The sequence below is a fragment of the Sylvia atricapilla genome, chromosome 1 (assembly GCF_009819655.1).
Source record: "Sylvia atricapilla isolate bSylAtr1 chromosome 1, bSylAtr1.pri, whole genome shotgun sequence".
Lineage (NCBI taxonomy): Eukaryota > Metazoa > Chordata > Aves > Passeriformes > Sylviidae > Sylvia > Sylvia atricapilla.
Window position 1 is genome coordinate 49,760,140 of NC_089140.1, and position 24,769 is coordinate 49,784,908.

General features: G+C 35.3%; 2 protein-coding genes across 24 annotated transcripts in view; one reads left to right on the forward strand and one right to left on the reverse strand.

Moving 5' to 3' along the window:
• The window catches only part of FBXL2 (F-box and leucine rich repeat protein 2), a 411,994-nt gene that overhangs the window by 261,783 nt on the left and 125,442 nt on the right, over positions 1–24,769 (reverse strand). The window lies entirely within an intron of this gene.
• The window catches only part of CLASP2 (cytoplasmic linker associated protein 2), a 140,839-nt gene that overhangs the window by 101,739 nt on the left and 14,331 nt on the right, over positions 1–24,769 (forward strand). For 5 of the 23 annotated variants that reach the window (XM_066322207.1, XM_066322214.1, XM_066322234.1 and 2 more), the window contains 11 exons: positions 1,581–1,751; positions 2,805–2,912; positions 6,586–6,648; positions 7,357–7,463; positions 10,171–10,194; positions 10,650–10,894; positions 11,402–11,465; positions 16,616–16,779; positions 17,513–17,591; positions 17,757–17,807; positions 22,297–22,440. In XM_066322207.1, coding sequence (XP_066178304.1) covers positions 1,581–1,751; positions 2,805–2,912; positions 6,586–6,648; positions 7,357–7,463; positions 10,171–10,194; positions 10,650–10,894; positions 11,402–11,465; positions 16,616–16,779; positions 17,513–17,591; positions 17,757–17,807; positions 22,297–22,440 — 1,220 coding nt within the window. The remainder of the gene's footprint in view (positions 1–1,580; positions 1,752–2,804; positions 2,913–6,585; positions 6,649–7,356; positions 7,464–10,170; positions 10,195–10,649; positions 10,895–11,401; positions 11,466–16,615; positions 16,780–17,512; positions 17,592–17,756; positions 17,808–22,296; positions 22,441–24,769) is intronic. The other 18 variants (XM_066322262.1, XM_066322326.1, XM_066322311.1 and 15 more) reach the window with 10 other exon arrangements.

The window sequence follows — 24,769 nt, forward strand, 5'->3', positions numbered from 1 at the left end:
AAACAAGAGGCTGCATCTCTCCTGTATATTCTGAGAAGAGTAAGCTTCTTCAGTTCTGACCTATTTAAGAAAATCTACAAGTCTGCAGCATAGTGAAACCTTTTACAATGTTTTTATCGTTTTAAAGAGATACAAAACAGAAAGAAAGCATAATAATACCAGGTCTAAGTTGAAATACCCTGATATGAAGAAGCTGTGAAACCCTTAATTTTTGCACATCACAACAGTTTTAGAGGTTTGCTTATTCTTCTGTTGCTAAAGAAGTTGTGCTTGTTTTTTTCCAGGCTGTATATATAATACTTTATAATTTCTGCTGAATAGGTCCATAGTTTGGAAAAGAGATTTTGCTAATTAATCATTTCAAGTTCCAATTCAAACAATGAATCTAAAAGTCGATGCATGGTACATTTTTTTAGATTTCTCTCTTCCACCCAGCATATATTTTATTTTGTTTGGGATTTTGTTTCTTTTCCCATATAGTCAAGCTTTAGTCAACTTGTATCTTTTTTTCGATGTGCCTCATAAGAAGTAACCCATGAAATGCACTTGAAAAGTTGCATGTTGTCTGTAAATCTGATAGCATCACTGTGGTCATACAGTTCCCTGATTGTATTTTAAAGATTAATGAAGGGTTCGAATCTTTATGTAATTAGTCTTTGGTTGAAATTCTTTTTGGTTTTTTATTTGGTCATATTTCTTGAAATCTACAGCTGGAAACTATATATTAATATCAGTTAGTGATATAAATCAGTTATAGCTAGGGAAGAATGAAGTCTTTGTTAAGAACTCAGAACTTAAATGTTCTGTAACTGAAAAATCAAAATGAAAGATAAGTGACCACAGTTTCTAGTAGTGATACAGTACCTTGAACATCTGTAGTACTTTGTAATATACAATTTTAATTAATAGAAATTTAAGACACTTAAATATGTCTTAATCTGTTTTTGAGCTTGTTTAAAACTAATTTAATAAATTCTGTAATTTGTGGGGTAACCTCCACAGAAATGTACATGAGTACATTAATATTCTTCAGTCATTCTATTTAATGTCAGAGTAGTTCTTGAAGACCCCATGCTTTTAAAAGCAAGGGAGAAGAGTTTAAATATTAGGAAAAGCACATTATTTAATTATAACATTGGTTGCATTGGAAGAGCTGAGATAGCTATGAAATCCTAGTTTAAAGTTACTCCCTTTAGCTTTCTAACAGGTTTGTTTTTCTTTATTAATAAAAAATGTGATTTGTGAGACAACATAGCTTAAAAAAACGAGCACAGCAGTGTTCATTTTAGGGATCGTGGAAATCTTGATAAAGTCCAGAAATAATAATTGTGTTTTCTTGAGCTTATGTAGTGCTAAATACTTTGTCAAGTGTTTCCATGAATCGATAATTTTAATTACCTTGTATACAGCGCTGTAAGAACTCGGACCAAGGCATTCTATTTCATGTGTTTACCTTGTAAGTTTTTCCTGATCATTTCAATCTACCGCCACCTTCCTACTAACTTCAAGTATTATTTTCTTTTTAACCATGGTTATTTGTCCACTATGCTGTTACTAATATTTATTCATTCTGCCTTCAGCTGGCAGTAGATCTGGGTCTCCTGGAAGAGTTTTGACAACAACCACACTTTCCACTATGAACACAGGAGTTCAGAGAGTGTTGGTGAATCCTGCAGCTGCACAAAAACGGAGCAAAATCCCACGAAGTCAGGGATGCAGTAGAGAAGCTAGTCCTTCTAGGTTGTCAGTAGGTAAGAATCACCAAATAACTCTTGGTTTCTTTATAGCCCTTCTTACTTTAAGTGCTGGATATCTACAGCTGGTATTTAGTTATAGGTGGATGAAAAAAATAGAATGCATCCTAGAATGTGGCTGTTTTCTGAGACTAGTTTTTGATATACAAGACAGTTTTAAACTGAAGCTGAAATTTGAGGTTTTTCTTGTCAGAATGCTGTAGTTGTTCTTTTCCTCACCTCCCTTTCTTCCTTTTTTTTTCATTTCACACCCAAAAAAGTCTTATCTTTTGAATGAAAGTGTGCTACTATTTTGAAAATATGTTCTTCATTACTTCATATCTTCCATGTACGTGTGCATACATGTGTAAATGCTATGATGCTAAAATGAAAGTTACGTGTCTTCAGCCTCACAGTGTAATTCAATTATACTTTATTGCAAAAAATGTTAGTGAAAAACATCTGTTGATTTTAATGGTATTGATGCTGTCTTCCTTTGTATTTTTGATTTTTATCATAGCCATATAATTTTTTTCCTTCTTTAGAAAGCTTTGGGGTTTTCCATTGGCGCTACTGTTGATTAACTTAATCTTGAGCACGAATTCTGAATGATTACTCAGTGTTGCTTGTTTTTTTCTCCATCCTTTCCAAAGGGTTATCTTAGCCATATAATTTTTTTCCCTTCTTTAGAAAGCTGTGGGGTTTTCCATTGGTGCTACTGTTGATTAACTTAATCTCGAGCACGAATTTGGAATCATTACTCATGTTGCTTGTTTCTTCTCCATCCTTTCCAAAGGGTCTTCCAACCATTCTGTTAAGAGTTAGTAAATTTCCATTTTAAGCTGTGCAAAGAAATAATGTCGTTGAACTGGCTACACTTAGACTAATCCAGCACAAACAAGAAAGTCTGTAAAAAAGGTTATTACTTAAAATACGGCATAATCGTCAATGTCTTTTCTTAGAAATGCGTCTTTGATCTTACTGCAAAAACAGAATTGCATTAAAACTGCAACTTTTCTTATGTCTTCTCCCTTCTGTGCCGCTGTTTGTCTGCACCCTGAATCATACTAGCGCGAGGCAGCCGCATTCCTCGGCCTAGTGTGAGTCAGGGCTGCAGCAGGGAGGCCAGCCGTGAAAGTAGCAGGGACACGAGCCCTGTTCGCTCTTTCCAGCCCCTCGGTAAGTACCCGGAGCCCTTATCGTGCATGGCTGTCCCTGCCCTTCATTACCTGCGCCTAACGAGTCCGTGCTCCTCCATTTAGCTTGTAGCTGGCCACCGTGTTCTCCCTTCCTTTGGCTCTCCCCCCACTTCCCCCGTGGAGAACTGACCGCTGTGTGAATGGGCTGCACACAGGGAAAACACAGGCTTTGCTAGGCTTAGTCTGAAGTACCGACTCTAGGAAGGTGTGTGATGTGCAGTGTCTAGATGCCATTTTGGAAAGGCGCTCTTGGGTTTGGATATTTTTTCGAAATAATGTGTTTCTCTTTTCATTGCAGCACTCATTGCTTGGGTACTTGAGTGCAGGGTCAGCTGTTGCTCAAAATCTTCTACCCAGTCAATGAATTATTTTAGTTTGTTAAAGAGGAAGTGCACTTAATTATGTCCCTTTAACTATATGGTCAAGAGCTTATTGATCATGACGCGAATTGCAAGGTTTTGCAAGGTTATCAGTCTGTTTCTGAGATGTCAATTATAATTCCCTTAACATGCTGGTTAAGGATTAAGGAAGGTTTTCATCTTCATGTATCCTTGTCAAGGTTACTACAAAGTTGATAGTAAATTTTGCATAAAGTGCTTTTACATGCTGGGTTTGTGGATTTTTTTTTTTTTTCTTGCTTAGTAATACCAAACTCTCTCTGTGCAACTGAATCTGAAACAGATCTCTTTTTGGTGTTACCTCTGTCTGAAATAGTCTTCATTATGGATCCTTCTTATTTGGTTTGTTCAGTGTAGCTTACAATTAAGGACTTTATAATACTAGCTGTTAAACATAGTCTGAAAATAGTAAATCTCCGGTTTGTACCTCAAATTGAGGCACCCAACTGTACTCCTAATTAGCACTGGACATATGTTGTAGTCTGTTAGGGCTTCCTGCCAGCCATGATTTTATTTGGAGAGTACAGATTAATTGCATGAAAGCTGTTTCAGTAACTGATGCTAGTTTGCCCAGATGCTGTTTAACTGGGAAATGATTCTGAAAGTAGATGTTATGCAGGATCCATTAGGAAACCTGTATTTTTATTTTTTTTTCTCTAAAACACAGCTGGAAGATTGTGCAGTACACATGTTCTACTGTTCACTACTCTTCTTTTAAAAACAAAGGTGTTTTGCAGAAGTCTGTGCTTCTTTTGCTGCCTTACAGCTTGAGTTGAATTGTATGCATGCAGGATCAGATTTACATTTTGTAGTCAGTCAAATGCTTGCTATCTTAAGAAGTCTGTATTAGGCAATACCATGAGATCACACCAATGTTACTGGGATAGATGCCACTGGAGGTTTTGTTCTTATTTACGTAGTTCAATTTTATGGTTCAGGTATCAGAACAAGTACCTGTACTAGAGAAATAGGTGGAATTGTCTGATAGCACAGAGAATGTAAAGTAACATGTAGGAATCCACCACTGGTTTAAAAAAAAAAAAAGGAAATTATACTGGGAATAAATGAAGATTCTTTTTAGTATGACTTTTTATTCTTATTATTTAAAATGTCATTCGGTGTTTTGTTGGTACAAGTGAAAGATGAAATAAGGTAAATTCATCTCTGTGTAGCTAGAGGCAGTTTGACATGGGAGTGAAGACGGGAATGTAACTTGTATTGCTTCTCATTGTTAGCGCAGATATTTTTTGCTTATGAACACAAAATGGATTTTATCCCCCTTTAGGGTATAAAATGACCTAAATGCTACATTATTGTTTCACTGTATCCATTGTTATGAAGTGTTTATGTAATCTCAGTATGTTATAAACTGGGAGATAAGAGCCATTAACAAGAAAGTGATTTGTAATTTATATAGAAGTGTCTGTTTTTGTTAAATATAGTCAATATTAGATATCAGACTAGTATAGCGTCCATATTTTAGCTAAGAAATCATGTTATTGTAAGTCCATTTGAAGTCTTATTTTGATTCATCCTTTTAAAAACTGCAATGGCAAAAGTAAAAACTTGAAAATTTCTGCAATTTGAGGGGTACAAAGAGTATTTTTGAAAACACGTTTTGGAATGAGGTATGTTTCACCCAATAAATAGTGCTTTTTTTACTCTCTTAAAAACTTGTCCAGCATATTTCAAATCTATGTAGGGGCAGGAGTAATTTCAAGTTTCTTCCCTAAAGTTTGGATTTTTAGTTTTCAGTTGAACTTTTAATTTTCAGGCCTCACTGATGGAATGTAAGAGGAAGGTTTATCCCATCAATGCTTGTATTTAAAGAGCTATCAGCTGAGATGTCTGTGTTGTGACATCCTCACTCCTGTCTCCTTTTCCATGCTGAGACACACTTTCTAAAGAACCAACTATTCCGTGAAGCATTAATTCCAAACTAAAAGGCTGTAGCCAAACATCTTCATGTAGGATTAGTTAGAAATAAAGTACATCACTGTACCTAATGTAAGGAGTAGAGAATCTAATGTGGAAAGACACAGTGTTGTTTCTGGTATCTTTACATGACTTGGGGTTGTCGTGGAAGTCCACTCAGGTTTAAAGGTCCTTCCCAAAATGTCGTTTGGTCCATGTCACCGTTACGTGATTCAAATCAGACTCTTGAGTGGTCTTTGTTATCAGAGAAAAGGATTATTAATTGATTTGGTTTCTGTTTATGCTACTTCATGTATCCAGAAGGAGTAAAATATTTGCATTTCCATTTATTGATTAGGTCATAAGATTTTATCTGGGGGTTTTACTACTGTGGGTGGACATTGGGGTTCAGGTTGAAACTGTAATTTACTTGGGGATAAAATTCTAACTTTACTGAACTGAAGAAAAAAGTTTAATTGTGTAAAAACATTTAATTTAAAAATTGCTTGTTTTAAGAAATAAAATACTGGCCATGGTGAGTCAGCTTCTTCAGAATCACTAAAAGCTAGTTTTATACATGTGCCATAAGGAGTGGGGTACTCAGTTTTATTCAGAATTCCTTAAGGATCTTCTGTTTTCAGTTTCCATAACTTTAAAGAATCTTAATGAGCTGTGGTAAATAACATGTGTTTCAATTTCCCACTTTTTAAATTAAAATTAAATAGTAAGTATGTGAATTATTAATTGCATCGGCTGGCTTATGTTAAACTTCTAATTATAATTGGATTATGTTAACTTTCATTTATGTAGTGGTGAGCTTTTAGTGAGGTGGTCTGCAACATAGGCAAGAATTCAAGTGTGTACAGATTGTCAGCTGCCAACACAGCGGGTTTGTGCAGGAGGCACTTTTTGCAGATAATGTGTAATATGTGAGCTCTGGCTCTAACTTGAGCACACAGAATTTTTTCAAGTCTACAAGGCAAGGCCAGTGCACTGATAACTTTTTAGGTATTTCTGATGGTTCTGTTTGTGTGTGAGTGTGGGCATGTGTGTCTGTGCACCTTTTCTTCTTTCAACTTAAACATACTTGCTTTTACCCTGCTCTTAATCTTGTAAATTAAGAAGAAATTATGCATGAAATGTCCACTGTATATAAACCTATACAATCATATTTGGTATAATCAAAGAACTTCTCTGATGATTTTTGCTTCTGTTTAATACTCAGTTTCTTGTGCTTAAGCTGAACCTTTTTGATAATATTTACCTTATTCATCTGAGCAGCTATTGCAGCACTTTGATTCCATGGTCATAGATAGGGTTTATTTAATCCTGTTATTGCAGCTTCCAGACATCACTCCAGATCTACTGGTGCCCTCTACGCTCCTGATGCTTATGGGGCCACAGGTGAAGGATGAGTACCCTTTGCTGTCATCTGTGCAGTCATCCTGGATTTTTTTTTCCACCCCACCCATTTGGTTATTCTCATAGTTCAGTTTTAGAAAGCATTATTTATATTAATTTGAGTTTTGTGGTTTTAATAATCCGTATAGACGTGTTTATGTTGCTAGATTTTGTCTCCACCCTCATCCTCCAATGTTAATCCTTTTTTTCCTTAACAACATTTTACTTGCAGAAAAACTTCTTTTAGTTTTCCATTTTTTTAGTATTTGTAGAGCACTCTTTATGCATGTAGCTTTCTAATCAGCAGTCTCAATAGCCTCCCTATTGTATTTGATTTCTTTCTAAATGAAAACAAAAACCCAAAATGAAGAAGACACTAATTTTTAAAAAAGCAAAAGTCTTTTAAATAAAACCATTGTGTTGTAGGGGTTTTTCCATGTTGGATGGAAACATGGAAATGAATGAAACAGATGTTGGATGTTGGAACAGAATGTTCGTAGGTGACTGGCTTTTTACTTGAATTCTTGCTTTTGTCTGTACCACTAAAGATTTCAGAATGAAAATAGGGGGTTTTTATCCACTACATAATTTATTAAAAATGTTACACAAATGTTTTTCTTCTGCCTGGGTTTTTATAAGTGAGTGTGATATTTACATCCCAACTTTCTATTCGGATTGAATTTTTTGTATTTGTTTTTGTTGTTGTGACAGGTACTGGCTTTGGAATTAGTCAGTCGAGTAGATTGTCATCATCAGTCAGTGCTATGCGAGTTCTGAACACAGGTTCTGATGTGGAAGAGGCAGTAGCAGATGCTTTGGTAAGAATCTCATACTTACCTTGTGTAGGCTACAGACTCTTTAAGTGCTTGGTTCCTGTACATTAAGCATGTAGAAGAACCAGTCATTTATTGTTTTATTGGCTTCTTGGGGAAAAAAAGAAAAGAAACTGGGTTGCTGGAGCTGCATGTATTGGAATTTTCATTCCCAACAGAAGTTTTACTTTTTAGAAGCGTGCTTTTTTTAATGGCAGACAGGAAACAGTTGTGGACTGTTGTGTTGGAGTGGACCAAGGAGCCACTTGAGCAGGTAGAGCTAACCAGCAGTTTCTCACAACAGCCAGAAAAACTTCAGGATAGGTTGAAGGCCTGTTAGAGCTGGGAATGATGATAGCTAAATCTCTTTGCTTACCAGAAGCCTGGTGCCACAGTTTTTCTGTCTGACAGCAGGTGAGATTGATGATGAAGAGAGAAAATGATGGCTGGGCAGCCAAGTCCCACGCAACCACTCTCTCTTTCCCCCACCACTGCTGTCAGAGAGAGAATCAGGAGGGCAAAAGCCAGAAAACTTGTGGGTTGAGTTGACATCAGGAAGCTGAAATCCTGATTAATTAATTTAAAATAATTTAAATTAATTTAAAATACTGATGCTATGAATCAGATACATGTTTATCAATTATTGTATGCTACTATTTGCATATCACTAAATACTTGTAAGTACCTATTTTCTATTTACCAGAATGCTTTAAAGAAATTGTTACTTCTCTGATTTAAGAAAAATTGTAATTGTGAAAGTTAGTAAAAAACTACAAATTAGACTCTAATTTACAGTCAGATATAACTGAATAGAGAGAAACAAACTTCAAAATCTGAAAAACTCTGTCATATTCTTAGTGTGGCTATTTATTGATTTCTTGGTTAGTACTTTTTCTCTTGACAGTTTAAAATTTCTGTGCCTTCACTGGCATTGAGATCAGAAAATCTGTGAAATCTTGCCTAAGAGGTCATGGTGAAGTTGAGTGCATTTTTCCCTTTCTGTTATTACGAACTTGCAAAAAATTTTCAGCATTAATGGTGAGTTCTGGTTTGTAAACTGGAAGTCAGCCTAGATTTTGGGATAGGGAGCAATAGAAAAAAAGTCCATGGAACATGGACATTTTCTATCTTCAACTGGAAAGCCTGTGCTGTAGTCCTCTCCACACAGGTGCTTCACAAACAGTATCTTTAGTACTTTTAGCAGCCTCCTAATTTCCCAGTTTGCTGGGCAAATTATGTAGGAAGAATAGAAGGTTAGGAGAAAGTCATGTTTCCAGAGACTGCTCTTGAGGCTTGAATATGTCCTGCTTTGGTGAAGCAATAAAGCTTCAGAGAAACTGGTTTGCCTTATCTGAATCCAAAAGATCGTGATGCTGATAGAAGTGTTAGAGGAAAATCAGTTTGTATATTTTAACTAGAGTCTGACATTACAAAGAAGGATCAAGAACTGCAGCATTTTATCATTTTAATACTTGCATGCTTGCTTCCTTGTCATGCTCTAAATTGTGCAGGTTGTCCTGTACAAACATCTTTATTTAGATGGAAATCTGGTAATAAACACCCTTATTGTTTTATCAGAGACTGAAGAGTCACACTCATAATGGTATTTTTAATGGCTAGAATGTAGAGTACTTACATATGTAATAAAAAATATTCCAGATTGTATCACTCTTTTTTATGTTATGAAAAATACTTGACCAGTTTTAGTGGTGGTGAAGCCAAAGAGGTGTCAGTCTTCTGCCTAAGGTCTGTTTTGAATATAGCTGTATAAAATACAGCAATAATGGAAATCTTTACATATTTTTGTCATTTACTTTAGTAATTTACTTTAATCCTTGGCATTTCAGATTAATTTATTGATTTTTTTTTTCCTTATGGTGTCTCTTTTCCAAACCACTTAACATCTCTGTGATTTTTCCTTTCAGTTATTGTCTTACACATGTATGTATGCTTGTTCTGTTGACAATAAGCCTGCCTGTTGCTTCATGTATTGATTAGGTTGTGATTAGTGTTGTGATATCCTTTAAGTTATTCCATGGTTAAAAATGAGAACCCTGTGCAAATAGCAGTGGTAATTCAGGGGGAAAGGTTCCCTGATACTGCTGCTGCTTTGAGTATGTAATGAAACTGCATTTCTAAATGTTAACTTCAGCTCCAAAGTTTGAATGGCAAGAACTGTTTTGCAGAGGCGTGTGATTTTTTTTTTCCATTTTAGGATAAATAGCTTCCCCTACCCGACCCTTGGTATGTTGTGTTTTGTTAGCTTGTTTTTTGTTTTAGAGGATTTGGGATTTTGCGTTATGTAATCAGGTTTTTTGTAGAACATTGACTGTAATTGTTGCAATGACAAAATTTAGTTATTGAAGTTAAACAAATAGTTCAAATCAAGGTTTTCTACTTAATTAAAAATTGACTGCATGTGTTAATTGTGTTCATGCTCAAATATCACTGCATAAGACACAATGATTTTGACAGAGAGAGAAGTCTTTGTGACCAACCTGCCCATGATATTTAATATTTTCCTGCAAATGGAAACTTAGCAGACTACTTTTTGACAGTGTGTGATATGCTAATCAGACACAGAGAGCTAAGAACAAAATTTATAGTAAGACGATGTGTTGTCCAGTGGCAGGGAGTTTATTACTCACAGTATGCTATGCCTTACCTTCCTGTTCTCAATTTCTGTTTCTTTTCAATAATTTACTGCTAACAGCTCTTAGGAGACATACGGACTAAGGTATAGAAACTATTTTTCTTCTTCAATAGTTTAAAATTTTGCTATTAACATGTTTGACACAAAATGAATTAAAATGTCAAAATACATGTAGACCTCTGATTCTTAAATTCTGTAATGTAGATAAAGCTATGAAGTGAAATAACTAACTTACAAGTCTTTTGTCACCCTATTATGCAATTTTATGGGTTCTTGAAAGAAGACCTAAAGTTAAATGTTTCATCAAATGTACGCCTTCTCTGCCTTTGCTTTGGGTTTATATTTGGAATACTATGTAAGCCATACTTCACAATATTTCCATTAACTCGGTTTGACCTGCTGAATGGTTGGAGCCATTTGTTACTGCAGGGAGTAGGGGGTCACACCAGTTATTTAAACTGCCGGTCTTTTGACCCTTTATGGGTGTACTGTATTATCTCTGAGAACCAGTTCTGATCTGGGGTGTCCCTGTACAACAGAAGAAGCCCGTGCGAAGGAGATACGAGTCATATGGGATGTACTCAGATGATGATGCCAACAGCGATGCATCAAGTGCCTGTTCAGAAAGGTCCTACAGCTCCAGGAACGGGAGCATTCCGACATACATGAGGCAGACAGAAGACGTGGCTGAAGTCCTGAACCGCTGTGCCAGCACCAACTGGTCAGAGAGGAAAGAAGGCCTTCTAGGCCTGCAGAACTTGCTAAAGAACCAGAGGACTCTAAGGTAGGGTAACACCTTGTTTCAATGTTGCTGGGAGGCAGGGTGTTGTCTTTGAGAGTTAAGATGGGGGAAGGAACAAGGAAGCTTTTCTCACTTCTGGCTGCTAGTGTATATTTATATACTAGTGGACTTAGGAAATTCAAAATTGAGAATTCTTGTGATACAGAAGGTTCTTAAAATGCTTCCATCTGCTATGAATGGAAGGCTTTTTTTTTTAAACTATAATTTTGGGGGTATTTATTCAGAAAAAATTGTTTACCACTCACTACTATGAACACCTTTTTCAGTGTCTCCTCTGTTACAAAAGTATGGTATGATAGATGAGACAGTTTAAAGAGACATTTATAGGTTTCAAGTCTCATTTTAGATGAAAGCTGTTACATTTTTACCCATGTCTTGATTTAGTAGGTTATTTTATTCAATATTTACTCCTGAATTCACTGATTGCTATGCATCAGTGTTCTAGCAGAACTAGCAAGGGAGTTGACTAATGTATTGTTGTTTTGACAGTCGTGTTGAATTGAAAAGATTGTGTGAGATCTTCACAAGAATGTTTGCTGATCCTCACAGTAAGGTATGTGTAGGCTTTTCTTATTTTCAGTACATGTATGAAATCATAAATTAAAAGAAAGGCAGTTAGGGTAAATTACGTCCGTGATATTTGCATGTGTAAAATTTCACAAGCAAAAGTTGGTAATGGTATCATATTCCAATTAATTTAATTTGGAGTTTTGAACAAGTTAATTTTCTCCCTTTTTATGCAGGATCATGGAAATAAAGTGAAGGTTAATGTCATATAAAGTGCATTGAAGTAGTTCAGCAGTTTGTGCTCAAATTTGTGTTTATGAGAAGCTGTTGTTTGCAGAGGCTCCTTCAACACAAGTATAGATTTTCTGTCAATTAGAAAAAAATGCTCTGCAATAATTTAAGTTACAAGTACAGTTGTCTGACTATATCATATATAATCAGATAGACTATGCCAAGTGTGTACTTATTTATTATTTTGTGTTATCATAGCTTATGATGTCTTCCATGAATTTCATAGATAGTGCTAGCAGTTGAGACTGGAGAATAATTTTTATATCAGTTTTTTAATATTCCATAAGGAGATTATACTTTGGTATAAAAGATGTGAGGTTTTATTCAGTTTTACCTAGATAAATACTCAGTATGGATAATATAACAAGGAAAACAATGCTTCTGTTTTCTAAGACCATTAAAATCTTTTTAAGTGAGTTGCTTTTCATGATAGTATTTTTACAGTTTTTGTGGGAGGTGGGTTACTAGTAGAACATGATTAATTGTCACAGTTTCTCATAGCAGAATGAAGGCAGGTAAGTAAGGAGCCTGATAAATGTAATAATGTAAAAAATACATAACTTTATATTTTATTTAATTATAGGCTTTTTTGGAAGAAGTGATATATTTTATGTTGAGTATAACATGTCCCACTTTGTATCTGTATTTTGGAATTGATAAAATTATAAACATAAATTCATAACAGGGTATTATTTCAGAAGTATTGACTTTTCCCAGAAGAATCCTGAAAAACTGCTTTGATTATGCAATACATTTTATGTATTTTTAAGTCTTATTGCTGCAATGGGAAATTAAATTCAGAGTGATGAGAGGTCTTGATAGGTTAACTTAGTGCTTACCTGTCCTCTTCATTTTTCCAGTTGGAAGAAGTGACTTAGCTTATATCTGACACAATGTATTTTGGAAATAACTGGCATTGCCAGTTATGTGGTATTAATTGCTGCCAGACAGCATTGTGGTATTAATAAAGCTGATCACATACTGCAGAAATCCAGAAGAAAAGGCTAAACCTGGCAGTTAAAAGGAAGAAAACATTACATTAAAAGAAAAGCCAAAGCAGAGGAAAGAGTATTAAATATTGAAATATTGCTGGAACATTTACTTGTTAAATGAAGTAATGACCAAATGGTTAATAGCAGCTTGGTTTAATTGTGCTTGTTGTGTGGTAATTAAAATATTAGCATTATAATTAATATGTCAGAGCTACTGTGGAGATTTTTGTGTAGCATGGGAACCAGGGAACGATAATGAAAGTGTTCCAAACTTAAGTCGTGTATATCAGAAGAATATTTTACCTTTTAAATAAGCCTTTAAAAACATTGACTTGTTCTAGTTGATTTACTGGCCACTGTGATATGAAATAATGAAAGAAATAGTTTCAAGTTTGAAAATTTGCCATGTGTTCTAACCTGTGGTACAGCTGTTCCAGTCACTAAAACCTTGTCCGCTTTTTGGTGTTGCAAAAAGATTAATAGTTATCAATATGTTATCAAGAAATCCCTTTACGTATTAAAGAGTTCATGAGCTGTAATTTATTTTTTTTTTTTTGTAATCACACGCATACGTCTACATAAATCTCATCTTAGACTCTACTCAAGTATCTGTAGGAATTATTCTGTCATCACTTTTGTGGGGTTTTATAAGGTTTACTTTAACATGATATCTGGATGGAGGGAGTTACGTAGAATAAGAGAGTAATAATATTTGGAGGAGAAAATGGGAGAATTACTTAAAGGACATGCCAAATGCTAATTTTAAAAATACATTGGGTATCCCAATAAAATTACTTAAATTTGTCATAAAAGTTTTGAAGTACCTTTTTTGTTTTATTTTAGTTTATATTCCATACAGGAACTTTGTATTGATGGCCACTAATTTGTGTGTTTTTATCTTTTTCCCTTTTTTGTTGTTTTGTTTTGTTCTGTTCTGTTTTTGTTTCGTTTTGCATGCTGTCCCCTGTGTTGGAACTCTCTTTAGAGAGTAAGTTGGTTCAGTATTTGTTGGAAGCCTAACCTTACTTGCATGAATGTGCAATTAACCCCTTTTCTCTGTTTTTCTTCCCCAAAGAGTTCATGCAGTGTCAAGCCTTTTGCAATCATAAAATGCTATAAACAATTAGTAAAATGTGTGGTAAAGTTTCGAGATGTGCTTTATCTACTAATTAACTGACGTTGTTTGGTTATGCATTCCTGCTTTATATTGTGGTGGTTGGCACATCTGAAATAATTCACTTCAGACGTAGATCACTTATAATTATTTCCATGTCTGTTTATTTTTTTCCACTGTCAAATTATTATGAACTTCAACTTTAGATGGTTATGTCAGAATTTTAGTTTGCTTCATACAATGGAAGCCGCAAATTTTGCGGTATCCACGTACATTCTTCAACATATAGGTGGTTGAGTTCCATTTTCCATTCCAAATTCATCCTTTACCTTAAATGCTCTTTCAGTCTTTCAAATTCTTCATGCTGAGACAAAATTATATATTTAGTATTTTTTAAAATGCAACAGAATTACTCGACTTGTTTTTCTCTAGACATTCTCTGTGGTAATTCTGAAATGAAACAAAACTTGAAGACAAAGCTGAGTCCTCAGTTATTTGTATTTTCAACAGCTAAAACGTCAGCACAGGATCTTCAGAGTACTTTTGCCATAGGGAATCATAATTCACTGTGTAAGGATTTCAGTTTAGGCCACTTTACATGTTTGAAGTGTCATAAATCCATATTACTCCATCAAGTCAGAACTTGTGACCAGTTTGTTTGGCCTGCCATGTTTTAATGGAAAAGCCATGTGTGTCAGTGTCTGCAAACTCGAAGAACCAGATGCAGGTTTAAATTCTGCTGAGCTGTGTAGTTCAGTTTGAAGGAATTCGTGACATACTGCCACACACACAATGTAATCTTTATAGCACCAGAATTTGTTTGTTTGTTTGCCTGAGTATATTTTCCCCTTTAGAGATGTGAAAGCCAAAGACATCATACTACAATACAGAAAGCAGATATTGTTTTGGTTTCGCCTGTCTTATAACTGTGGCTATTTTTTGTGAATCCACAAAATTATGTATTTGTTTCAGTGTAACCTGAGACAGAAGATGTTTCCAGTCCTGCACATAAAAATCTTGTCCCACTGTTGGCAGGGTGATTTTGAAACCTGAGACTTGAATAAAGATCTACCCAGACAGCACAGAAGTTGGCTTTTTTTCCCCAAAAAACATTTAGTGTAATTTGTCCGAAAAGGGAAGGTAATTAAAGTAGCTATTCCTGATAGGCTTTACATTGAGTAGGGATTTGTATTGTTTTGTTTCTATCACAGATTTTCAGTATTTAAGGTATCTATTAAAAAATTTTCCCACGTCACCAGTAGATCCTGAAAGAATCATAAAATACCTGGTTATAAAAGGAAACCTCAAGGATGATCTGGTCCAACCTTTCTTGATAAAATGAATCTGAATTTATATTTTTACTTTTAGTGTAAATTTGGAGGCACTTCTTTAAGAGATACCTATATGGATTTTGTCTGCTTTATGGTGTGGATTTACTTTCCCTGACTTGGTTATCAACATGAAAAGCACTCAGATTTCCTCAGCAAAGACAGCATGCAGCAGCACACACCAGCTCCTCCTTCCTTGCATCAGTGCTGTGGAAGAAGTCTGATTCCATGGCCTAGTGTGTGCAGCCATGTGAGGTGTGATCACAATTTGGGGTTTTCCACTCTCACAGGAGCAACACAATTTGGCCTAATGGCAAGGCAGGTCAGGTGCAGGAGGGTGTGGGACTCCAGCCCTTGCTCTGCACGAGCCACTTCTAGCTTTTCACCCATGGCATAAATACTCAGGAGGCAATATCTGCCCAATCCTTTTTGTACCACAGCAACACTTCTGTACCCAGCTCTGTGCTGGAGCTGGAGCATGTATTGTGAAGGAACCTCTTTTAGCCCAAACAGCCATTTTTCTTGTCAGACAAACAAGAAACCCATGGAGTACACAAGTATTGAGTGTATGCATCCTGATTTCACTCTTAGGTCTGGAAAAAACTTTAATTGAGCAAGATATATTAAAAGAGCTTTTTAAACAAATTTACCTATTTGTCACACCCTCTTTGAACCCTCCCCTCCTAAAAGCCCTTCTTCCTGGTGTGAATGCAGTAAAAAAAATACATAGTTTGGTTCTTTCGGTTTTGTTTTTATTTTTACCTAATGCAATCTTTTCAACATTATTTGTTGAAAAGAAGACAGTGGATATTGTGTTTTCAAAAAACCGAAAGTACTTCTGTGTTTTAAACACCTGCCAATCTGAAATCGATTGTGACTTTTTATCCCTACTGTGGTGAATAATTTTGTGTTGGGATACCTGAAATAGTAGAAGAGGCTTGTTCTATTCCGCAAGTGTTTTATATAAAGGAATTGGCCAGCTGTCATGATTTTACAATATTTAGTAGTGCAGATATTTACAGTTAATATTTTGCTGAAGAATTGCAGCAACCTTTTTGGTTTTAAATACGATGGGGTTTTGTAGTCTTTAAGGAATACAAAAAATCAACTTAATGACAGAGCTTGAAAGGGTAAAAAATAAAGTTTTACTGGAAATATTGAGGTTGCGCCAGCCATCACAGTAAGCATTCCTTTTCTTGACGAAACTGCATGGAATACCTAATTGTCAAACTTCTTCAGAAGTCGGCTAACAATTCCAATGTACTCTTATATCAAAATCCAGTGAAAAAGCAAGGCAGATTTCTTTCTTTTCCTTTCTTTTTTTCTTTATTTTCCTGCTTGGCTGCAAAACACTGCCTTTCTCTGCCTCTGATTCCCTTACTGCTTTCTTCGTTTGTAAGTTCGGCATATGTCAGTGTTGTTTCCTCTTTTGCCCCATCCTACCCTCTTTCCATCTTCTTCTGCCTTTTAGGTGTTCAGTATGTTTTTGGAGACGCTGGTGGACTTCATCCAGGTCCATAAAGAAGATCTGCAGGACTGGTTGTTTGTACTGCTGACACAGTTGTTGAAAAAAATGGGTGCTGATTTGCTTGGGTCTGTACAAGCAAAAGTTCAGAAGGCACTTGATGTCACAAGGTAATGAACTCTTTAAAAAGTAACAATAACATCGTTGTTAGCTACTGTCAAGGTTTTTACTGCTTTTGCTTTCTTTTTCTTTTTTTTTTTCTTTTTTTTTTTTTTTGGTATGTGTGTGCTGTTTGATTTCTGGAAAAACGCACAGCTCATAGCAGATCTTGAAACTTCAGTAAACCTTGTAGCTTCAGCATTTTGGTTTCATAAAATGAAACTTAATTTCTTAATTGAAAGGGTTTGAGTCCTCAGTGCTGTACAATTAATATGATACTACTTACCTGATTCCAAAATATGCATCTGAGCCATGTATGTTTGTTGTCTCGCCTTGTGTTCAGTGACGTAGAGATTGTGTTTGAACTTATTTTGCTGTAAAAATTTCACTGAAATATTCTGTGTCAGCATTAACTTTCAGGGAGTTATGGTAATAATGGATTTGCTTTCTGTCTTCTCTTCCTTCTCCCCAGACTTCACAAATAGCCTGGTTTAGTATCAGAATTCTAGCATATAATTATATCATTCCAAATTACTTGCATTATCTGTTCTAGCTATAATTGCTTCATAGCAGGAATTCCTTAAATCTTGTCCTTAACATGCTAGGTAAATGTTTTTGAAAGGTCAGATACAGTGGCAACTAGTAACAATTTCATCTTTACTGAGAAGGGCTAATTTGATGCCTCTAAAACAGTTCGTACAAAAAAGTTTTAACATAATTTAACAATATTTTGTTTGTTTACAGGGAATCTTTTCCAAATGACCTCCAGTTCAGTATTTTAATGAGATTTACTGTTGACCAGACCCAAACACCTAGTCTGAAGGTAAGACTTTCTAGGCTTGCTTTGCAAGCGGAAACTTTCATTAATAGAAATTTGCTTGTCTTAATTTTTGAATTTGGATTGTTATTTTTGTTTTGTGTAAAAACAAAGCAAAAAAAAAAAAAAAAAGGTTTTCAATTAGTGGATTTTGTTTTTATAAACTTTCAGACAGTCAAGCCAGCACTGCAGGACCAGCTTCGCTCTTTTTGGAGCTCAAAGGTTTTTGTCTGAATTACTGTCTTTATTCTTAACCCTATTTGAACTCTTACAGTGTTGTAAATAATTTTTATTTGAATGCATTGTATGCTGCTACTAACCTTTGCGGGAAACTCCAAGCATGCAGATGCTCAGTTTTAAACATGACACTAGTATGAAAATGTTTGCTGCAAGAGAGACCTAATAAAAACACAGTGCATTAAAAATGAGCAACAAAAATGTGGCTGCCTAACATCAAGCTGGTTATGCAAACTCACTCTATCAAATCTTTTCTAATTTTATGTTTGTGATTTCCCATACTTTTTTTCCCTAGTTCATATGTATTTTTTCCTGTGTTCAGCCTGATAGGCCTTGAGTTATTTTAAATTATTCTACTATTAATGTGAACTTGAGTTACTATATTAAAAATCAGCTCCTTCTATGGTACACTTTACTTCTCTGGAAGCTGTGTGTAGCTTTATAATTACACACATTCTTACTTAAGAATCTGTAGTCCATGGACCTGCCAGCACATATGAAAAGTAAAAATGTGTTCCGTAGTACGTTTGCAGTTCCAAAGAGTGTTGATTTTAGAACAAATGCATTAAATCCTAAGAAGATTTATAAGTGATGAGAATGGGGAAATAACAAGCATATGATAACTGGCATCTTCTGCTCTATCCTGCACGAAATATTGTTACTCAGTTTGATACTGCACAAGAATATACTTTTCCAGAGTTATGTTGAACCTAAAGTCACATGAATATGCCTTTTTTGTCTACAATACAGTAAAACTTACATTTTTAAGCTTTTGAGGACAGTTGATACGTTGACCACTGTTGCTTCGTAGAGCTGTGTTAAAAAGGGACTGCTGTCATTTATTGAAGACAGCAAATGAGGTAGTAAAAATCAGTTTGTTGTTTAAATGAATCCTTGGAACAAATTGAGATTGGTTTTATTTTACTTGGTTTTCCTCCCCAGGAAGATGATTTTGATGGTTGAGATGTTCCTTAAAAGTGTATCAAGCACGTTTCAAAGCTGAGAGCATAGATTTGGAATGAGACATGGGCTCCTACTTGGCTGAGTTGGGACTAAGCTTAAGATTATTCCCTAAATGGCCTAGAAGGAATTCAGAAATACAAAACAACTTAATGGGAAGACATTCTGAAAATAATTTTGAGAGAATTCTGAAATCAAGATGCCAGTAAAAGTTATCTCCATAGAAGAACACCTGTTAGTTTGAAGCAAAATCAAGAGTATTCTGAATGAGTTTTTGGGACAGTAAATTACGTAACCATTTAGGAGAAGAAAAGATTTTTTTTTCCAGAAGAAAGTGGAATCTGCTTCCTTTTTATGTGGTGACTACAGCTTCAGGATTCAGACAGTAAAGTTATTGCCCACAGATCAGAAGTATCTATTTAATATCCACATTATTGAATATTTTGCCTAAATCCCATCTTCAGTGCACCCAGATAGAATAATTGATATAATCAGTTGAATAATTGATGTGATCAAAACCCCCAGAGTAATTGATAATCCTCAGGGACTACTCCAGTTCTTGAAGTCTTGAGCTTTTGTTCTTTGATAAATTATTCTCTCATTGCTTTTCTTCTAGGAATAGTGAGAAACAGCATTCGCTGTGAGGAAAAAGTCAGAAGGGGTTTTCAGCGTTGCTAAAGACAGTCAGATAGGAGGAGGGATGATAGAGCAGAAATTTGAGCCATGTAACAATTCCCTTCTAAAAATTACTTTTTCCTTTGGTTTTCACTTGATAGTTGTAAATAATCATGATCCTTTGGAGTGAGCTACCGTTGTCATTCTTACACTTAAAAGGACAGCTGAGTCTCAGACAATTTTAGAGTGGCCACAGAGGTGGATTTGGATAGCTGGGCAGTAAGAAGACCAACCATAGAGAAAATAGCATTCTACTGACCTAATCAATGGAGGACGCAGCTTGGTGTACTGTGCTCTTTCTGTCATACTTCAGTCATTTTTCACTTAGGTGAGGTGAATTCCTTAGGGTTTAGAGGTGCAAGATGTATGTGTCTGTTATGGTCAAATATTTGGATGGGCATAGGAGTCAAATGTTCTAGGTGGGATATAATCTATTTGGCTTATTTTTGCAGGTGTAAAACATACGATTTCCAAAGGATGGGTGTTGTCCTGAAATACACTTCCCATCATCACTTCATTTTTCTTGGGTTTCATATCAACTCAGCATCAGTGAGGAGTTAATATTTAAGCATTGTGACCAAAGTTCAAGTTTCTGAATCCTTCTTTACTTCGGAAATGCAGATTTGTTGACAAAGGCTTTTGCCACAGTTGATCAGATTTTTTTTTTAATCTAAATCAGTATTAAAATCTCTGAATTTAAAAACCCATGAGTAACACAGATTTGCAACTATGAGAGAACACTGCAGAATTTATCTTTAGTGTATATTTTAGTCATTTGGTTATATAATGGCACAGGCAATCACTCCTAAGTATTCAATAACTTAGAGACAGACACCTGGGATGTGGCAGTCTGAAAGTGACAGTATCGAACAACTTCATAGAGAGTGGTTTCAAATTAACAGCAAATATTCATTGTAGGAATTCTGGAGATGCATTCATTGCAGTCCAAAACTTTTTCTCTCAGAAAGATTAAATGAATTGTTGAGGACTGAAATAGATCATTGAAGATGTTAGCCTTTTTATTTCTAAATTTCAGCTCTGTACGTAGTTACTGGAAATACTGGCAAAAGATACTTCTGAAGTAGATTTGCTGCTCTTATGGAGTTTTACTTCAGTGTGGGGTTTTTGATCTGTAATAATACTGGCTCATTGTATCTGACCACAGAAAGGTGTAGCCCTTCCAGAATTTCTTATCTCAAAAGCAATTAGTAAAAAATGCTTTTTTTTCAAATTAGCTGTCAAGCTTAGCTTTGGGAATCTGTCTCACTGTGAAAAGCTCTATTAGTAAGAGCTCCCTCTGTTCATCTTCTGTTCAGTGCTGTTCTGAGAGCCTCCATCTTTGCAGAAGTTGTGCAAGTTCCTCAGGAAGCAGTCCAAACACTAAATAATCCTGCTCTTTCAGATACAGTACTTCAGAGTCTCTTCATTGGGAGAAGTGCCTCTGAGTATTTTAAGTGTTACAGTCCTTAACGGCAACCTTTTCAAGTCTTAGATTTATTTAAATCCTCAGCAGTCAAATGTAGTGGTATCACAATGGTTTCCCTACATAATCTAGACATGTCAGCTATTGCTTTGAATTTGGAAAGCCATGTGGCCAAGGTTTTTTGCACCAGAGGTGTTCATGGCTTGTTTTTTTTCCTTTGGAAAATAGTTAGCAAATAGTGTGTATTCGTGGGTATTGATCTACATAAGATGAAAGCCTTCAGCTCCTTCTTGGTATAACTTCAGAGAAGTTGAGCTGCTTTGAAAATGAAGTATTCATTTTTAATCCTCATATGTGTGCCAGTGTTTCTTGAGGTTTTAATAGCTTGCAAGTTTCATGACCAAGAGAATTTCTAAATAACTTTGCTCGGAACAGTTGTACTACAAGCCATGAACAACCAGAAATACACCCAGAACTCTTTTTCTCTCTGGTTATGATGGACATAGGTCTCTCCCTCCTGGTAGGTATTTTTGGTTCACTATAATTAGTAGTGGAAATAAAAACAGCTACATCTGATAGATGGTCTAAATAAATGTCCACAACTTCTGTTGACAGATTGGGTGACAAATTTCTGAGGCAGTAGGAGCTGAGGAAGCAAATATTTTAGACATATGCAGGAAAAATTGCCCATTTGTCCAAAACTGTGCAGTGGCGCAGTATTGGAGAAACCAGAGAGAGGCTGCAGTCTGGGATGTACAAAACAGGGGTTCTGCATAAAAAGTAGAACAAGTTTGTGCAGTAATAGAATGATCAGATAAATGAGGGAGTACAGGAGGTTTTCTGTCCTCCTGGTAAATCCATGTCTCAATCATATAAATATATTGAAACAAAGTGTGCATGTGACTCGTCTTAAGTCTTTCCTACAAATTCTATTCCATATATTTTTAGTATTTAATGGGAAGCCTCTGGCTTATTTCCAGAGACTGTTCAACCTGATGTTTTATGAAAAAGCACTGAGTGTTGATTACCCAGTAAGAGCTAGTAAGAAGTGATCATTGGTTCATCAGATGATGGTCATTTTTCATTTTAGTACTTGAAAAATTTTCTTAATAATTCTGAATGAATCTTCTTTTTTTTCTTTTTAAATACAAGCTTCTGCATATGCAATGATTTGTCTTTTACTTGCTAGCAGTGAAATGTAAACTTTCTATGAGTATTTGAATTTCTGTGGAATAACTTCCTTCTTTAAATGCTAAATGGAAATCGTTTTATTGCAAAAAGTTTTATATTAATGCTGAAAACGTGTAGTTTAATTGGAAAAAAAGCCCCTTTATTTTAGGGAATGAACTGTGTGAGCTCAGTTGTTCTTGCAGCACACCATTTTTATTGCCCACGTGACTCTGTTTCTCTTTGCAGGTCAAAGTTGCAATCCTAAAATACATAGAAACTCTTGCGCAACAGATGGATCCAGGAGATTTTGTAAATTCAAGTGAAACTAGGTTAGCAGTGTCTCGAATCATCACCTGGACCACAGAACCTAAAAGCTCAGATGTTAGGAAGGTATGTTTGTTAATGTGTCTTTAGAATTGCAAAACATTCTGTGTAATTAAGAATATATAAGTAAAAATTTTAAATTCACATCCTGAAACTATCCATTACAGTTGCATTTTTATATGCCTTCATATGTTAAGGTTCTCTTTCATAATTTATCCTTATTCATTGCAAGTGCTATCTAGTACTAAAATCTCTTTAGTGGCCATTTTTTGTACAGTTTTAATATTACTTCAGAGACCACCCCATGATAGTAAACAGCACATTTGTAACAGGAATGAGTTGGTGAATTTGGTAGCAAACTCAGTCTAATCTCTGTTGTATTTTCTAGAGTCCTTTTATTTCAACAACAGATAGGTAGATAGCTGTTGAGCCTTGCACAAAGAAAGTTTGTGCTTTGATAAGGTAGTATCATAGGCTTATTCTTGTAATGCTGCACTTCAGTGCAAACCTCGCTTTTCCACCTAATGATGTGAAGTGAAAATTAACATTTGTGAGCTACGTAGATATAGCAGGAATATTAAGTAACTGTAAGAAATGTACTAGTACAGTCTTTGGAAAAGGTTTCTAAACAGTACTTCAATCTGTAGAGGGCAAAATATCTTTTCACTTTATTTGCAGTTTTATTGTTCTGATGGATACAGGTCATGCTGTGTAGCTGCCATTTCCAACATGTTAACACTACAAAAATGTTCTACCTTTTATGGTTCTTCAGTGCAAGTGTCTATGACACAGAAAACGAACTCACCTATGTTTTTTTTGTCTGTTTCTGCAGTTTGAAAAGCTGCAACAGTTCATTTGTTGAGATTTGTTTTGCTACTTTCAATTAAGTTTGAGTTGTGGCTGCTGCTTCTTTTTTGGAAAGAGCAACTTCCTTTGTTTAGGAGGGATGTAGGAAGGAATAGTAGGAGCTGTCTTACAAAACGTAATGTGAAGAAAACAAAAATAACTTAAAAGACTTCTTGGTATCTAGAGTATTTGTAATACATAGTTTAAAAAAGCACCAGAGAGTTTTTATATTGGAGGTAATGTTTTAGTCATTTGCTTCTTGTATAACTTAATGAGTTTGAGAAAACAGTAATACATTACGCCCAATGGACTTTGCTTGCCTGGGTATCATGTTCTAGTGACATATAAAAGATCATAAAACAGGAGGGGAATTAAAGCAGTACTATCTTCTAAATCAGTGAAGTTTTAGTACTAAGACACGTGGCAAGCTGTCTTATCTGATGGTTCATAACTCTAATAAGCATTTTTATGTCAATAAGTAACTGAATCATGGAAAGAATTACCAGTGAGTTTAATCATCTGGAACACCTTAGTTGTTTAAGTTTTCGGATTTTATTTTTTCTTTCCATAACACAGCTTTTTGAGGCAACTAACTGCAAAAATCCTTTAACACTTAAGAATAAAATTTTGCCAGTAAGAAGTCAAAAGTTATTCTGATAGTTTAAAATGTTTAATTCTCTTAACAGTCTTCTCAACCTGCTATCACAGGCTTTTAAATTTTATTTAATTTAATAAGCTTTATAGCTTTTAGTGTGATTTCTTTGAATTAAAAGCTTTTTCTAAGTAATTTCTGTGTAATTCATGAGTTTGGTTTTTCTCTTAGCAAAAACAGTTCTAGTGCTAACTAAAATCCTAGTTTATTAGTCTGAAATTGGGCACTCAGTGTAGTTCAGTGACATGGGGCTTCTTTTTGGAAGGTAAAAAATTGTGTTTCAGAACTTAGATTTCTTCTAAGATTAGAATGCTTCTGGAAAGAGTTTGAATCTATTCTTAGAAATCTTCTATGAAAAAAGCAAAACCAAGTAAATCCTTCTAATCCTTTTTTCACTCTTTTAAAGATGATCTCTATGTGAGTGAATTCTAATCTCAGGAGAGACCTTATGCTGGGGAGAGTAAAAACCTCCAAATACTCTAAAATATAGGGGGGTTTTGGCAAGGAAGAAAGAGAGAAAATAGATGATTGCACTGAAAACCTTCTGCACATCAGTATCAATTTTGATACTTTAGGCAGAGCTTTATTTTGGGCAGACTTGAGGGTATCTGTTTGAATCCTGACAGATTTCTGGACTGCCTATTGTGTTCTCTTAATAGCAGCTTAAACAGACAGTATTTAGGAGTGGAGACTGGCTAACCAGTGGCTAACCAGAAAAATGAACGTGGCGTTTCCCAAACCTGTCCTCAGCTGCTGGATTTGTCTTTGTTCTGCTTTGTGTCAATTTTGATGAAAAAACTGACCATTAAAAATGACAAGGACAAGAGAAACATCGGACAGGTTGCAGAGGACATTCAGGGTGATCACTTGAAGGGAAGCTATCAAAAGGAGAAGGAA